General features: G+C 54.6%; 7 protein-coding genes across 7 annotated transcripts; 2 read left to right on the top strand and 5 right to left on the bottom strand.

The window, feature by feature from the left end:
* Nucleotides 1-6: 6 nt before the first annotated feature.
* On the bottom strand, nt 7-876 carry M409DRAFT_62701 (uncharacterized protein; the record flags this gene model as incomplete). The annotated part of the gene is made up of 1 exon (XM_033815285.1): nt 7-876. The coding sequence occupies one exon, from the start codon at nt 874-876 to the stop codon at nt 7-9; it is 870 nt and encodes a 289-aa protein (XP_033673982.1).
* Nucleotides 877-1,230: 354 nt separating this feature from the next.
* On the top strand, nt 1,231-1,666 carry M409DRAFT_17040 (uncharacterized protein; the record flags this gene model as incomplete). Its single annotated transcript, XM_033803879.1, has 3 exons — nt 1,231-1,296; nt 1,348-1,458; nt 1,511-1,666. 3 exons carry the CDS (start codon nt 1,231-1,233, stop codon nt 1,664-1,666), a joined length of 333 nt encoding a protein of 110 aa, XP_033673981.1.
* Nucleotides 1,667-1,763: 97 nt separating this feature from the next.
* Nucleotides 1,764-2,386, bottom strand: M409DRAFT_17039 (uncharacterized protein; the record flags this gene model as incomplete). Its single annotated transcript, XM_033803878.1, has 2 exons — nt 1,764-1,804; nt 1,858-2,386. 2 exons carry the CDS (start codon nt 2,384-2,386, stop codon nt 1,764-1,766), a joined length of 570 nt encoding a protein of 189 aa, XP_033673980.1.
* Nucleotides 2,387-2,976: 590 nt separating this feature from the next.
* M409DRAFT_17038 (uncharacterized protein) lies at nt 2,977-4,545 on the top strand (the record flags this gene model as incomplete). The annotated part of the gene is made up of 2 exons (XM_033803877.1): nt 2,977-3,948; nt 4,003-4,545. 2 exons carry the CDS (start codon nt 2,977-2,979, stop codon nt 4,543-4,545), a joined length of 1,515 nt encoding a protein of 504 aa, XP_033673979.1.
* Nucleotides 4,546-6,137: 1,592 nt separating this feature from the next.
* M409DRAFT_62697 (multicopper oxidase) lies at nt 6,138-8,337 on the bottom strand (the record flags this gene model as incomplete). Its single annotated transcript, XM_033815284.1, has 3 exons — nt 6,138-6,305; nt 6,369-8,041; nt 8,319-8,337. The coding sequence occupies 3 exons, from the start codon at nt 8,335-8,337 to the stop codon at nt 6,138-6,140; spliced, it is 1,860 nt and encodes a 619-aa protein (XP_033673978.1).
* A 1,955-nt stretch (nt 8,338-10,292) lies between these two features.
* On the bottom strand, nt 10,293-11,711 carry M409DRAFT_17036 (uncharacterized protein; the record flags this gene model as incomplete). Its single annotated transcript, XM_033803876.1, has 5 exons — nt 10,293-11,183; nt 11,239-11,349; nt 11,394-11,461; nt 11,520-11,587; nt 11,644-11,711. The coding sequence occupies 5 exons, from the start codon at nt 11,709-11,711 to the stop codon at nt 10,293-10,295; spliced, it is 1,206 nt and encodes a 401-aa protein (XP_033673977.1).
* A 1,427-nt stretch (nt 11,712-13,138) lies between these two features.
* Nucleotides 13,139-14,263, bottom strand: M409DRAFT_17035 (uncharacterized protein; the record flags this gene model as incomplete). Its single annotated transcript, XM_033803875.1, has 1 exon — nt 13,139-14,263. The coding sequence occupies one exon, from the start codon at nt 14,261-14,263 to the stop codon at nt 13,139-13,141; it is 1,125 nt and encodes a 374-aa protein (XP_033673976.1).
* Nucleotides 14,264-14,482: the final 219 nt, after the last annotated feature.

Below are 14,482 nucleotides of genomic sequence, written 5' to 3'. Positions count from 1 at the left end.
CCCTGCTCAGTTCATAACCCGCAGGAAGCCAAAGGTGAGGTTCACCAAGAATCCAGATAGGACCGCAATTTGTCGTCTCCGCGTCCATACGCCTTCCTCTCTCATCAACCAGCACATCGCTCCAATAGGCCAAAAGAACCCCAGCAGATTTCCCCAGAGCATGTCCTCCAATCCCCCGGCATCTTCAGCCCCAAAGCCTCCAGTATCTCCTTCTCCACCTCCAGCGGCTGTGTTTGATGTGTTATCCAGCCATCGCTCCTCTAAAGCTAGTAAATCCGGGCCAGTGGGCATCGTATCCGGTGTATGCGTATGTGCCTGTATAGCGAGGAACTGCGCACGCAGAGAAGCAACCTCCTGCGCCGTAAACCCAGCAGAAAGCAGGCGATCAAAGCCTCGAGGTGCAGGCGTCGTTGAAGCATCTTGTTGACCAGAGGACAGCGCGGTTGTCGATATCGGCTGCGCAGTCTTGGACTCCAACGCGGCATCCGCCTCCAGCGCAGCCTTGGTTTCAGCAGCCAATTCCGCCGAACTCAGCGCATCGCCTATCGAGCAATGTATGTAGACTCTCGCCGCAGGTTGGACAGCATCTCTAACCGGCTGCTTCCCCTTTGCCTTCGCACTCTTACTTTCGTCATTTGTAGGCGGGGGCCGAGTGACATTGACACTCTTCTCGAGGGCTGCATTGTCCGCGAGGACCTTGCCAGAGTGGATCAGTCGTAGGCGAGCAGCGGACGCGGGGGATTCGAGTTGGGATCGTATGCGCTGCTTGAGGGTGAGGTTGGAGGTGGTGCTGGGCTTGTCGATGTTCAGGATGAGGTCTGGGTTGGAGGTCGAGAATCGCACGACGACGTCGAGGGGACGTTCGTCGGTGGACATGGCGAGGATGTGAGTGGAAGTAGCTTGTGATGTCGCGATCCGAGCGCTCCGGATGTGAGGGTATGTACGTCGCTGTGTCAGCGGATCATGTTTAGTTGCCCTGCAGCTGTCATGCTGATTCCGGGCGGTACAGACTGGTCCTTTCTGTACGGTCTGTAGGTGGTTGCTTCGTCGACTGGGTCTTGTAAAGATTGCCTGGTCATATGTACGGAGTCCAAGAGCTCCATACCAGCTTACGTAAAATCTGAAGTGTAGTGCAGGTGGAGCTCACCTCACGGTTACTAGCAGTCGCCGATTGAGCATCAAGCCTGCATCTCTTTCACAAACACATTCTACAAACAGCTCGACGAAGAGATGCCTATCATACACATTGTTCTGTTTGAATTCAAACCCGTGACTACACATGCACAAGTCGAAGATGTATGACTTATCTCGACAAACCGTCATCGAACTGGATTGACATGAGATCAGGTCTGCAAACGAATGCTAGCACTACAAGACAAGTGCATACACCCAGAGAGCAAAAAGCCCTATGTCAAGTCGTATGGCGGGGGCAGGGACACAAGTCCTGAAGGACTTCAAGTAGGACGTCAATCACATTTGCAAGCCCCACCCTTTCTGACTATCTTTCCAGGGAGCCTTCAACCACGGCTTCGTGAGCGAGTTCCAGAACGAAGAAGACAGGAAATACTACTTGGAGAAGGATCCAGCGCATTTGGAGTTCGTGAAGTCGCTAGAGGGGATAATTCAGAATGTCCGAGTCGTTGATTTCGAGCCGGGCAAGTTCTAGGCTGGGCTGCTGCTGTATGTAGATATGGGAGATCTCGCAGGACCTTGCGCTCAAACGCCGGTGATGCATATGCCATTGATGCCGCTATACAACTGTATCATGAAATGCTAAATGATTCGCCGCATCCGCATTGCTCGGCTGTCGAAGTTGTCAGTGGGTCATCTCGAAGGACGCGGTGGCAAACAACTTACTGATGTTAGGGTTCTTGAAGATGAACCGCGCACTAAGCTTATCCTCCTGCCAATCCATTTCACTCCCAATGATGCTGAACAACGCCTTGCTATCAATCAAGACTTTGACGCCATCTTGCTCCACTGTCTCATCAAAAGCTGCAGGCTTGTCCACGTATTCCAAATGGTATGCCAATCCACTGCAGCCTCTGTTCTTCACTCCTACCCGAATGAGCTTCTTTTCCGGTGAATCAAACAAGCCCTGTAGTTGTTCCACAGCCTTAGGTGTCAATGTGATTGGAGCCTTTCGCGGTCGAAGCTTGCTCTTCTTCGGCTTTGTTGTGGAAGTTTCTTGTGTTGTTGAAGGCTTTGCGGGACCCATGCCTGCTGCAGACGCCGCAGTAGGCTTGCTCTTCTGCGCCTCGCCCTCCCTCTCACTGACCGCCGATGCACCATCTTTCCTTTCCCAGGGCGCTGTCGGTGGCCAGCTTGAATGCAAACCTGAAGAAATACTGGTGTCAGGAACTCCACTGTTCTTCGGTGGCGGCATTTCTGGCTCCAGGGTCTGCGGGCGATGAGCGGACTCTGTCATCAGCGGTCGCTTAGAAGAGGCCGCTCTGGGTCTGAATGAGGAAAATGGGCATCGTTGTGCTTTGAGACAGTGTGCGCATCGCTTGGTTGCGGCCGGTTGCGAGGAGAAGCGAAAGATGGCCGATATCGAGGGCGCCGCGGTTCGAAAAGTCGCCATTGTGGTGTAGAATCGCTATCCGAATCTCCTAGGAAGATTCAACAGCAATGCGGGGAAGGGAGAGATCCAAGAGGTGGTGTTGTTGTAGGTATCGTGAATAGAGGCAAGCCTCGGTCACTGTTTCTAAGCAGCCATGACGTTCGAGCCTTCACCATAAGCAGTTTAGGCCATCGCTGATTGGCTGCACGTGATCCAGCGAAGAAGCGCGTTTCGTGAAGCTCGTGCAGTTCGCCAGGAGCACAGGAAACATCACCACAGGCCAATCCACCCGCCATCGACTGCCATCCAATCGCCCATACCATCCAGGCTACGAATAAACGTTCACGTCTCTCTCATCTGGCCGGTTTCTCCCAATTGCAAGGCCTTGTGCTGCTGGAAGAGCAACAACAAACATGGCTACCAACGGCGCAGCGGCGCAACCACCAGCACCGGGACAGTCGGGCAACAAACCAGTGCAGATACGCGAAGTACAGACATCGAACTCACGCGAGAATCGTACGGCTGCCCATTCGCACATCAAGGGCCTGGGATTGAGATCAGATGGCTACGCGGATTCGAATGCACAAGGATTCGTTGGTCAGACGGCAGCACGAGAAGCATGTGGTGTAGTGGTGGATCTCATCAGGGCAAAGAAGATGGCTGGCAAGGCGGTCATGCTTGCAGGTGGTCCAGGAACCGGCAAGACAGCTCTCGCTCTGGCTGTCAGTCAAGAGCTTGGAACCAAAGTGCCATTCTGCCCCATGACTGGAAGCGAGGTGTACAGCGCAGAAGTGAAGAAGACGGAAGCGTTGATGGAGAACTTCCGAAGGGCGATTGGGCTCCGAGTACAAGAGCGCAAGGAGGTGTACGAGGGCGAAGTTGCGGAGCTTACACCAGAAGAGAGTGAGAATCCGCTCGGCGCATACGGAAGGACCATCTCCCATCTCTTGATCACATTGCGAAGTTCGAAGGGTACCAAGAAGCTTCGATTGGATCCAAGCATTTACGAGGCCATTCAGAAAGAACGTGTCAGGTTGGGAGATGTGATTTACATCGAGGCCAACACTGGCGCAGTCAAGAGAGTTGGCAGATCGGATGCATTCTCGACCGAATTTGATCTTGAGGCCGAAGAGTACGTGCCGGTACCAAAGGGTGATGTGCACAAGAAGAAGGACATTGTTCAGGACGTGACGTTGCATGACCTGGATGTTGCCAACGCACGGCCGCAAGGTGGCCAGGACGTGATGAGCATGATGGGCCAACTTATGAAGCCCAAGAAGACTGAGATCACGGAGAAGCTGCGAGGCGAGATCAACAAGGTCGTCAATAAGTACATCGATCAAGGCATTGCTGAACTAGTACCGGGTGTACTTTTCATCGACGAGGTATGTGGGAGTCTAAATTTTCGCGGGAAGAACCAGTTACTGACGTTTGTTTAGGTCCACATGCTTGACATCGAATGCTTCACGTACCTCAACAGGGCACTGGAGTCTAGCATTTCCCCTATCGTCATCCTCGCCTCCAACAGAGGTCAGACCACAATCCGTGGCACTGGCTCCACACTCTCGAACGACCCTGGACTTATCTCGGCACATGGCATACCACCAGACCTTCTTGCCCGACTTCTCATCATCCCTACACACCCGTACACGGCAGACGAGATTCGTACAATCATTCAGACCCGCGCAAAGCTTGAGTTCGCTACGCCCACTGCACCTCAACTAGCAGACAATCCGCAAGCCCTCAAGGTCTCAGCTACGTTAAGCCCAGAGGCGCTCTCGGAATTGACGAAGCGTGGCGAGACCGTATCTCTGAGATACGCTCTGCAGCTTTTGGCACCAGCAAGCATTCTGGCACGCGCTCGTGGCAGCGAAGGCAACGTTATCAGCGGTACCGACGTTCAAGAAGCCACATCGCTATTCTGGGATGCTGGACGAAGCGCTGGTCAGCTGAGAGAGCGGGCATCCGAATTTATTTCATGAGCGCCAAAAGGTCCACACGAGCAGATCACATTACGGGGCACCGCGCCGTGCTCTTGACGACTTCTTGTTCAAAATACACAGATGCGGGAGGAGGCTTGACAAGAGGCCGTCGAGAACAACCTCCAGCGCGTGGATTGATTGTGGTGGAACGCCTCCGTCCTGAAATGCGAACGCGACCTCATGACTCGAAGATAACGAACGCGCTGAATGTTCATTCAAGTCCGGCCTCCGGCGTTCTATTGCAAGCGCTGAAGAGGTCCGTGAACTCCGGACAATGCACAAACCTAATAAGCGCGCGCGCCAAACTTCAGCATGTGATGATGGCAGAAACGCATCTCCAGGCAAGGAGCCAGCAACAAGCTTACCGCACCATCCTTCACCAAAAAGGCTTTTCTTCATAGCTTATCCAGACTTCCAGCTTCGCAGAAAAGAAAATGTACAATAGCATCGATTTTTGCCAACGACCTTCATCTTCACATCAAATACTACTACTAATCATAACCGCGCGCTTGTCATCATGTCTGAAATAAGTCCAATGACACGACACCGAAACCGCCCGTCCCAAATGACGCAGACTCACGAGCCATCCACAAGAGAGACCGATAAGCAAAAAAAAAACGTGGCCGCCTCGTCCCTTCTCAACATCGCAATTTCCCTTGATTGTACTGCCGCTGCCGGTGCCGAACGTGTTTTGGGAATACGGGCCGTTGGAGGTAATGCACAGACTGTGCAGATGTAAAGTCAGGGTTTGAAGCCACTTCGCGAACGAAGGCTTTGGCGTCAACGGTTAGGAAGAGGCTTGGCTTGAACATCATCAATCATATGTTTGGCGTGCACGGTGGACTCTGGAGGCGGGTTTCAGCCTTGGTGAGGTTTCATCAGGGCAGAGTTAGGTTTGGCGATTGGTGGTGAAATTGGTATGGTTTGCTTCTTTGGATGTAGGGAGGTAGAATAGATCAGTCATCTAATCCGAACGTCGTGTGGTCTCTTTCCTCCAACGTGTACCGGCGATGACGCTGAGCGATTTGGGCAAGAGATTGATTGAACTCACAAGGATGGAGACAAGTCAAACACTCATTACACGTGATTCGAGGCTCGTATAGAATGGACAAGGTGTTGTCAGGCGTTCAACGCTCGTGTTTTCGTTGACCGATGATAATCTATCTGCTGCGACTGTACTTTGTGCTATGTACATGTACACTTGCTGCATCTTGTTCACACATTATCTTCGTTGTTGCCTTCTGATAGAACGAATAAAGCCGCCCTCCCTGGCTGCTGGCTGCTGCTGGTGCTGCTGCTGGAAAACAGAAGCCAAAAAATAGATCTAGACAAGAAGTTTGGACGGATGGACATGGTGAGCTGTTGGGCGTCGCTCTGTCTCCAGCCCGGGGGGAGATATCTTTCAACCCTGAAGAATTCACTCTGATCCTCCTCTTTCTGTCCCTATCTCTGTCGAATATGTCCAACGAAATAAACGCAAATAAGCCATCCCATAGCGCCATCTGATGCATGAACAAGGGGGTATACCACAACATGAACAACAACGACTGCCGTGAAAAAGTAATACCAGACATCAAAGCCAGGTTTGATTTCTATGATCCAGCATCAATCTGATCCACGACATTGTTATTCGAGTAGTAGTCCCAGTCCGTGCACGTGTCCGCCTTGGTGCCGCTGGGGATCGAGGGGATCTGGTCGGCGTGCGTGACGAGGTTCATGGCGAGGCCGCCGCTGAGGTGCCAGGCGACGTGGCAGTGGAACTGTAGAGCAATATACATGTTAGCACAAGACATGGTTGCTTAGGGCTTAGATGGTCAACTTACAGGCCACACACCGGGGTTATCAGACTCGAAACTCAGCGCTGCCCAGCCCGCCTGGGGGATGATCTGGACGTCGCGGCGCATGGGGTTCTTGGGGTTGACGGCCGTGCCGTCCCAGACGGTACCGTTGTAGCCTGTGTTTAAGACGTGGAAGTTGTGGCCGTGCAAATGGAACGGGTGCGCGAAGGGCGTGAGGTTGGTGACGTTCAGGACGACGGATTTGTTCGAGCCCATGTTGTGGATTTGCCATTGCGGGTCGTCCGGGAAGGATGTGTTGCCCTCTGCTGCGAGCATCAGCGAGGGGTAGTTGAAGTTTGCGCGGAAGGTTTGGTCGTTCATGCGCCATTCGTAGTTGCCGGTGGAGTTGAGGACGAGGGAGAGGGTGATGTCGAAGACGTAAGCGCCTTCGGGCGTCGGTGTGATGGTGTATTCGGGTTCGGTGGTGTTCAGGGGCGCGTTCTCGCAGACGGTGTCGTTGCTTCCACGGAGGGTTGTGGGTTCTACGGTGGTGTCTGCTCCTTCGTAGTAGATCGCCGCCATGACCTCGCCCATGTTCGAGCCTCCACAAGCAGCACCGCCGGGAGCAGACGATCGCATCCAGAACGAGTTTGTGGTGTAGTTATTTGCAGTCACAAGCACATCCGCGCGCTGTCCAACCCCAAGCGTGACAAAGTCGGCCGTATGCGGCGTTGTTGGAACATAATCGTAGGCAATCACCGTCAATTGATGTCCGTCGATCGTGAACTTCTGAATTCCATCGGCGCCCACATTCATTAAACGAAGTCTGTGCGTCTTGCCAGGCTGGAACACAAACTTCGACAGCTCTGCACCGTCCTTGCAGGTCCACGTGAGGTTTGCGCTGACATGGCTGGCGAGCAACTCGGTGGTCTCGTTGCCGTAGGAAGGCTTCGAGCAATCGAATCGGCCGCGGCCGTTGATGAGGAGACTGTCGCTGGTCGGTGGAATTTCTGAAAGGTCAGTGCCGACGGCGTCGCTGACAATGCTGAAGTATGGAATGTGGTACCAATCGCTCAACAACACCGGTCCAATGTCGATGTCGTACGATTGTTGGGAAGGCCCGTAGACGATGATCGGGCCGACGATACCAGCAGTGTATTGAGCACTGTAATGAGCATGGTACCAACTGGACCCGTAAAGTTGAGCGGGGATGCGGTAAGTGTAGGAATGGAAAGGAGCAATAGGACACTGGCTAACAGACGGCACGCCATCGAACCAGTTGCTGCCACGCTGAAGGAAACCGTGCCAGTGGATCGATGTGCCTTCCACTGGGTAGGATATATTGTTGTGGACCGTAATCTCGATCATGTCGCCCCAGTTGGCCTCGATCGCGGGTCCAGGGAACTGGTTGTTGACGAGCATGACGTCGCGAAGAACGCCATCGGCAGAGATGGAGCCACGAGTGATGGTGAATTCGTAGTATCTGGTCACGTTCGAGTATGGAATGTCGGCGTCGTTGGAAGGGTCGGATGTCTTGGGGTTGCGGTTGCCCCAAGGCGCCTGTTCATACTCTCTACCGTGCTCATCAGGGAGCCACTTCGGGAACGTTGGCTGGCAAGTCGTGCCCCAAAGTGAGTTTCCGACCTGCTCCTCGTTGGTGAGTGGGCTGCTGGGAAGTGAGCAGGCCCCTGGTGGGCCAGATGGAGGCGAGCCATATCCTGAAGGGGGTCCAGATCCCGACGGCGGTCCAGGAGGGTACGATGCTTGGCAAGCGCCCGTGCCTGACGGCGGGCAGGCTGTAACAGTCTTGTCGAAGGTAACATAAACAGCCTCAGTGCTCGTTTCGATCTCAGTGACGACGGGCGCTGAAGTGGACTCTGGTGCTGCCGGGGAGCTCTCCAAAGGGAACGGAGATCCGCTCTCCGTCAATGGTGGCGTTGAGGTCGATGGTGCCTCAGGTGCCGATGCTGGTGAAGACGACTCAGGAGGAGTTACCGATGAGCTCTCTGCCCATGATGCAGAATATGATGGCGATCCAACTGGGGACACAGTCTCCGTGATGACAACCCGGGTCGTCGTTTTAAAGGTAACTTGCGTTGCGTTGCTCCAGGTGTATTGCTGGGTAGAAGCTGATGTCGAAGAAGAAGAAGATGGTATCGCGGTCGAAGAGTAGTTGTAGTAAGCTGCCGGCGGCGGTGCCTGTGCCTGTGGTGGTGCGCTGTAATGTTCCCAATCCTCGCCGCCCTTGTTGTTCCAATCCCCACCCCAAGCAGCAGCGGTCGCCGCAAACGCGGCCAAATGAACTGTTCGACGCATGCTTGATCTCTCTGCCAACAACGAAAAGTGGTAAAAAGAGTGACAATGGCAGAGGGCAGGCGGCGCCCTGAATAAAAAGCACGCACGAACGAAGGAAACGAGTGTCTCCCAGTAATCGATGCAAGGCCAGGCGCAGTCAACGAAACAGGCAGAACAAGGCGAGACAACAGGGCTGGAAGTACCGGAGACCTACGCTGGGTATATCAGACACGACCACAACGAGGCAGGCCACGCCAAGAGGGTCTCCCTTCGTCTACGAGCCTGTGATGATGAGAAGAGGCTAGGCTGAGGTTCCACGAAACGCTGCAACGCGCCGTGTTCGCTCGGGAGGGCGGGTGCGCCTGCAATTTGGCGACGATACAGCAGCACCACGCAGGGTGTTGGGCGTGATAACGGATGTGTGCCTGGGTTGGCCATTCAGACGGCCACGAGCGCAGCCTGAGGCTCTGCGCGAACGCATTGATCAGGGGGTCCTTCGCGCGGCCTCTCACGGTGGTGAGAGAATGAATCAAACTTCGAGCGGCGACCGTTTTAGCGGCCGTTGTGATGGTGATAGCCATTTTCATCAACAAGCTCGTATCCGCCCATCATCATCCTCGAATGGGCCTTTTCCGGTGCTGGGCGCTTCGGGTTCGCGTGTTTCTGGTTGGCCTGGCTGGACGAGGTTGACGGTATGATGCATACCAATATATCGAGTGCAGGAGGAGGTGAGGAGGTGAAGCCAGAGGTGGAGATCGAAATGCGTGGTCGGCCCGGCCCCGGGCTGGCTGCAGCTGCACACGCGCACCACCAGAACCAAACAATCTCCCCGATCACCACCACGAGCTGTTCGCAGCAAGACAACCTACCTCCTCCTCGGAGTAGTTCGCAAGACCCACCAGAAATGGTATCTTCCTCCAGACGCGATACTTCCACGCTTCGTCGGTTCATTTCCGAATGACATCGCAAGAAGAAGCGACGGCGGCGAACTCAGGACACGTTTGACTTCCCCTTATGCGCGAAAAGGTTCATCGTAAATTGCGGCTTTCAAACGTCTCTGATGACAAGCCAAAGTCACGTCGCAACACCTGCCAACGTCTTTTCTTCTTGTCATCAGTCGAAACCGCCCAACCTCACGGAGTCATAATATCGCCGTACCACTCTTTCTTGCACCTTAGCGAGGCAAGACTTTTTGTGTCTAGCTGGCAGGAGACGTACGCGCTCTACGGCGCCGGGCTGGATTGTCTCTCATTCCCAGCCCGGGCAGGTCGCACCTCAAAACTCATGGCTGGTGTCACGACAAGACACGCGAATTGATATAATGCGGGACTCCGCCTCTCTGTTCTGCTGTGCGACATGGTTTTCTTGGATTTCTCTTAGCCTCTTCGTGTCTGTGCTACAGTCAATGGCTGGATTGCTTTATCAAGCATCCTTGGGTATCATTCGCGGTAAAACAAAATTCCAGCCCATTTATCCCTCATCACCGTCGCTGACCATCAAAGGGTAATTCCTTGGCGCCATGCTAAGTGGAGAAGCAATTCGTGATGTTTCGGACTCGTTTCGCGAATTGCGCCTGGCGGTGATGAGATCATGCGGCTTCCGTATTGTGGACGCCTTGTCGCAGATTGCACGATAAGGCCGCATCGCCGTATCTTTTGGTGCATTGACCTTTGTTCATACAAAAGACCCCGCGGACCAGCTACTCTGTATCGACGGCGGCAATGCTGAGGATGGAGGCGTTGTGCTTTGACGACGCTCCTGATTCGAATGTTCGCGACGCAGTGTTTCGCGAGCTGGTCCGTCATTGATCACCACTTTCTGCATCGCCGGCAGAACATCGTTGCTATCATATCGACGCAGCTCAGGCTGGGCCTTTGGTGGAGGGTCTCCTCTCAACATTTCCATCAACGTTAGCCCGTTCGACGTGTTGGAGCCTCGTCGTTGAGACGAAGGTGGTGATTCACTGAACAAGCCTGGTAAGTTCATCAGACTCTCCTTCCTGTCACTGCCACCACGCCCCGAATCTGCTTGAGTGGGGTCCTGTCGCGTGGCACCCGTCAAAGAGTTGATGCCAGTAATCTTCGCCCAGAACTTCCAGACGAAGGGGAGGTTGGCGACTAGCAGTGCTGTTGAACTCTCACGCACATACCAGTACGACCACATCGAACCAAAGGGCTGAGTGAAAGAATACACCTTGTTCAAGATGGCGGCGAGAATGACGAAGACACCGAGTGAGAAGATCACCACGAGAGGCAACTTCTTCTTCCATGGCAGCTTCATCCGCAGGAACATGGGCAGGCCGATCGCCAGCATGATGCAGTCCGAGGACAGGTTGAAGACGGCATTCGTGATGAGGTGGTTCGTAGCGGCGTCGCACTGGCTGGAGTTGGTAGGCACGGCCCAGTACTCATGGAACGGACGACACCAGACGGCGAAGTACAATACCTCCATGATGACAAACGAGCCAATGACATAGCCGATGAGGACTTTGATGCCCACGTTCTCCCAGCGGAACTGAGTCAGGCGTAGGTATAGGACGAGAAGACAGAGTTTGGCTCCCCAGATCTAGTAATTCGTCAGCATTCATTGGCGTGGGTAGACTTCACATGCGTGCACTGACCGTGACGCATTGACACTGCTCCACGACGAGGACGAGCTTGCTGCCGTATTCCCTTTCTGCCTTTCCAGATGGCGTCAAGGTGGCGAGGTCGAATCCTGGCGGCAGTCTACGCTATTGGTTAGCAAGGTGGTGGAAAAAGAGGTGATGAGGGCGACTTGCAGGTTGCTGCTGGTGTTGCGCACGATGTTGATGGTGGCTATCATGGTAGTGTAGAAGCAGAGGACTGAGATTCTGCGTCAGACATTATTGCTCTCCCCCAAGATCCGCTGCACCGAATTTACCTATGAGCATGCCATAGTCATCGAGTTGGAATCTTCGCAGACTTCGAAGCGTCATGTATCTCGAGACACTGCGGGAAAAATCAGTCCTCCATCACCTGACGACCGTTTTGTTCGCCCCACTCACTATCTGCTCGCGGCGACCATAATCACCATCGCATACCAGATCCATGACTCTACCTTCAAGGCAGTCATGGCCGCCAGAGATTAGGACCAGGACCAGGATGATGCCGGACCAGACAGGCCTTTCACGGAGGGTGTGGTGTCGCTGGGTCTCGATCCACACGTAACCACAGTGGCATGATGTCTCTCGTCCTCCCTCTGCGCGAAAGTTGCGGACTAGCGACGGGGATGCGACTGGAGCAGTCGTGGTGAGGAGGAAGGGGAGAAGTCGTGTGGAGAGGAAGTGAAGTGAAGTGGAAGAGAAGCGCGAAGAAAGACCGACGACGACGACACTTAGGCCAGGCGTCGTTAGTGAGTGGATGATGATGGAGAGCTGGACTCGGCCTTTGAGCTGAGAGCAGAAGGAAACCCACTTGTGCTGGTGCTTGTGCCACGCCCACTCCACGCAACGCAACGCAGCGCAGCGTCCTCCACGCACCGCCAGAGGACGGGGCTAACTACGCCCGCAGCAACTCTCTTCTTTGACCCGCCCAGAGCTGCGAGTCTTGTGCGCGGCTTGGCTCGCCACCGCTGGCAGCACAGCTGTTACTGCTACCCACCGAGAACCGCTGATTAGACCACCTCATCCACCTTGTGCTCGCATCGCTTGCCTTTGCACTGTGTGTGAAAAGCACATCCGCGAGCCTGTCGTCATCACCAAAACTCGCGGACGTTGGACTCGAATCCCACCGCCGCCTGCTCCCGCCTGTCTGGATCCTCGCACGCCTGTGCCACGCTTTCTCGAAGCGAAGGGCGCAAAACGTGGCGGCCTGCAGGGTTTTTCGACTTTGACTTTTCGACTTTTGGCGCCGAGCATCGCCAGACGAACCAACTCCCGAGTGCCTTTCAAGTTTTCACAAACAATCCGATTCCAAGGGTCTTGGTGTTGCTTACTCCTCCGTTGCAATGCAATCGTAACACTTGATCTTCGGACTGGCCGACGAAGGATGGCACATCGAATACTAAAGCAACTCCTTCCAAAGTGTTCCAGCGCAAAAAGTCCCTCGTGCCAAACACCCACCACCCCCACGCCCCAAGCGATCTCGACGCAGGTACCTACGCACGCCAGCCTCTGGGAATCAGCATTAAAGTTTCAAAACGCCATGCGCAGTTTTTGGGAATCTTGGTACCATACATATGTACCACATGCTTGGGCTAGTGGCGAGGCCGGGTGTTGGTTCACGGAGGTAGTTGGTAGCCAAGCTGGTCTGGACGGGGTGAGGTCGAAACAAGGTAAGTCCTCCTGCCTTTGCCTTTGGGCTGGCATTTTGAATAGGAGATTTGGAAGGGGCGTGGTTTGTCCGTTCTACTATCTCTCCAGCTTTACAAATGAGAAGTGCACCACAACATTCTGGCAACAGTACATACCTCCAATACACTGGCTCGCAACAACATGCAACCAAGCCAAGAGACAACGCCATCATTCTCAACATAACCACAATGTCTCCTCGCAAAGTGCTTTACCTAGCGGTTTCTTCAAGAACATTCGCATTCTCCCCTCGAGGAGCATGGACACCGATAGGCAGCGGAGGAAAGCGAGGTATCGACTCAGTCGACCCAGAAGACACCGACTTCGTTGCACGAGGAGGTGTTGTCGTCGTTGCAGGAGTTGTCGTCTTCGTCGTATCCTCGTTCTTCCGCATCAAGTGCATCGCCAGAAGCCGTTCCTTTGCTCTTAGTCGCTCTTCGGGCGACATCTGGTTGAATCCTGGTCCATGTGGTGGGCGACCTCTGCGTTGCTCTCCATCATCATGGGTCTCGCGATTGTGGTCTTCGCACTCTGATGCGGTTGTTCGCGATCCCCTATGTGTACGACTCTCTCGTCGAGACTCTCTTCTCTCTTCACGGGTTGATCGTTCATCCTTGACGATGCTGCTCCTTCGACTGGCCCCTCTACGCCTTCTCCGCCTCTCCCTCCGTCGTCCAACATCCAACCCCTCCCCTCTCACGTCTTCCCCTGAGCGCTCCTCTCCAACATCATCACCACGATAATACTCATCCCTCGCCCCACGCCTCCTCTCCTCACCATACCACCCCCTCTCCTCCCTCTCCCTCCCAGCCATCCTCTCCCGTTCAGACATCCCCTCCCTACTCCTCCTCCCCCTCCCCCCTTCCCTGGCAAAAAGCCTTTCCAACCTCTCAATCTCCCTCTCCGCCGCCCCAACCTTCCCCTCCAAAACCCCACAAAGCACCCCAAGAAACTCCACCCTCCTACCCTCACACCTCATCCCCCTCCGCAACATCACATACCCCGCCACAACCGGAACCAAACTAGGCAACTCCCTCAACAACCTCCCTCGGAACCCCTCATCTCCCGCCTCGATGTCACGGCTAGCAGGGGTATATCCGTGCTCCTCGAGTTCAGCGCGGACGTCTTCGAGCCAAGGACGCGTGACTTCCATGGCGCGTTTGAGGAGCGAGAGCGCGGTGGGGTTGTCGCGGTGGGCGTGCGGGGAGGCGGTGGTTTCGAGCGTGAGGGAGGAGATGCGGGCGATGGTGCGGAGGAGGTTTTGGGAGACGAGGGCGGATCTTTGGGGTGCGAGGAGTGGTTCGTGGTCGTGCTCGTGGTCGTTGCGGTGAGACATGGTTTGCTGCTGCTGCTGCTGCTGTGCTGTGGTATGGTTGGGGTGAGTAGTAAAGTAATGGGGACTGGGAATGATTGGTGTGGAAGATGATTTCCAACGGTACTGATGTTTGTGGAGGCATGCATGATACCTACACGGTTGTTTCTACCATATGACATTTTGCCGGACTCGCCACATGACCGTTTTGCTTGCTTGCTTGCCTGCTTGCTGCTGTCACTG

Source organism: Zasmidium cellare (genome assembly GCF_010093935.1).
Source record: "Zasmidium cellare ATCC 36951 unplaced genomic scaffold M409scaffold_2, whole genome shotgun sequence".
Lineage (NCBI taxonomy): Eukaryota > Fungi > Ascomycota > Dothideomycetes > Mycosphaerellales > Mycosphaerellaceae > Zasmidium > Zasmidium cellare.
Note: the sequence above shows the minus strand (reverse complement) of the source record. Positions and strands in the feature narration are given on the sequence as shown.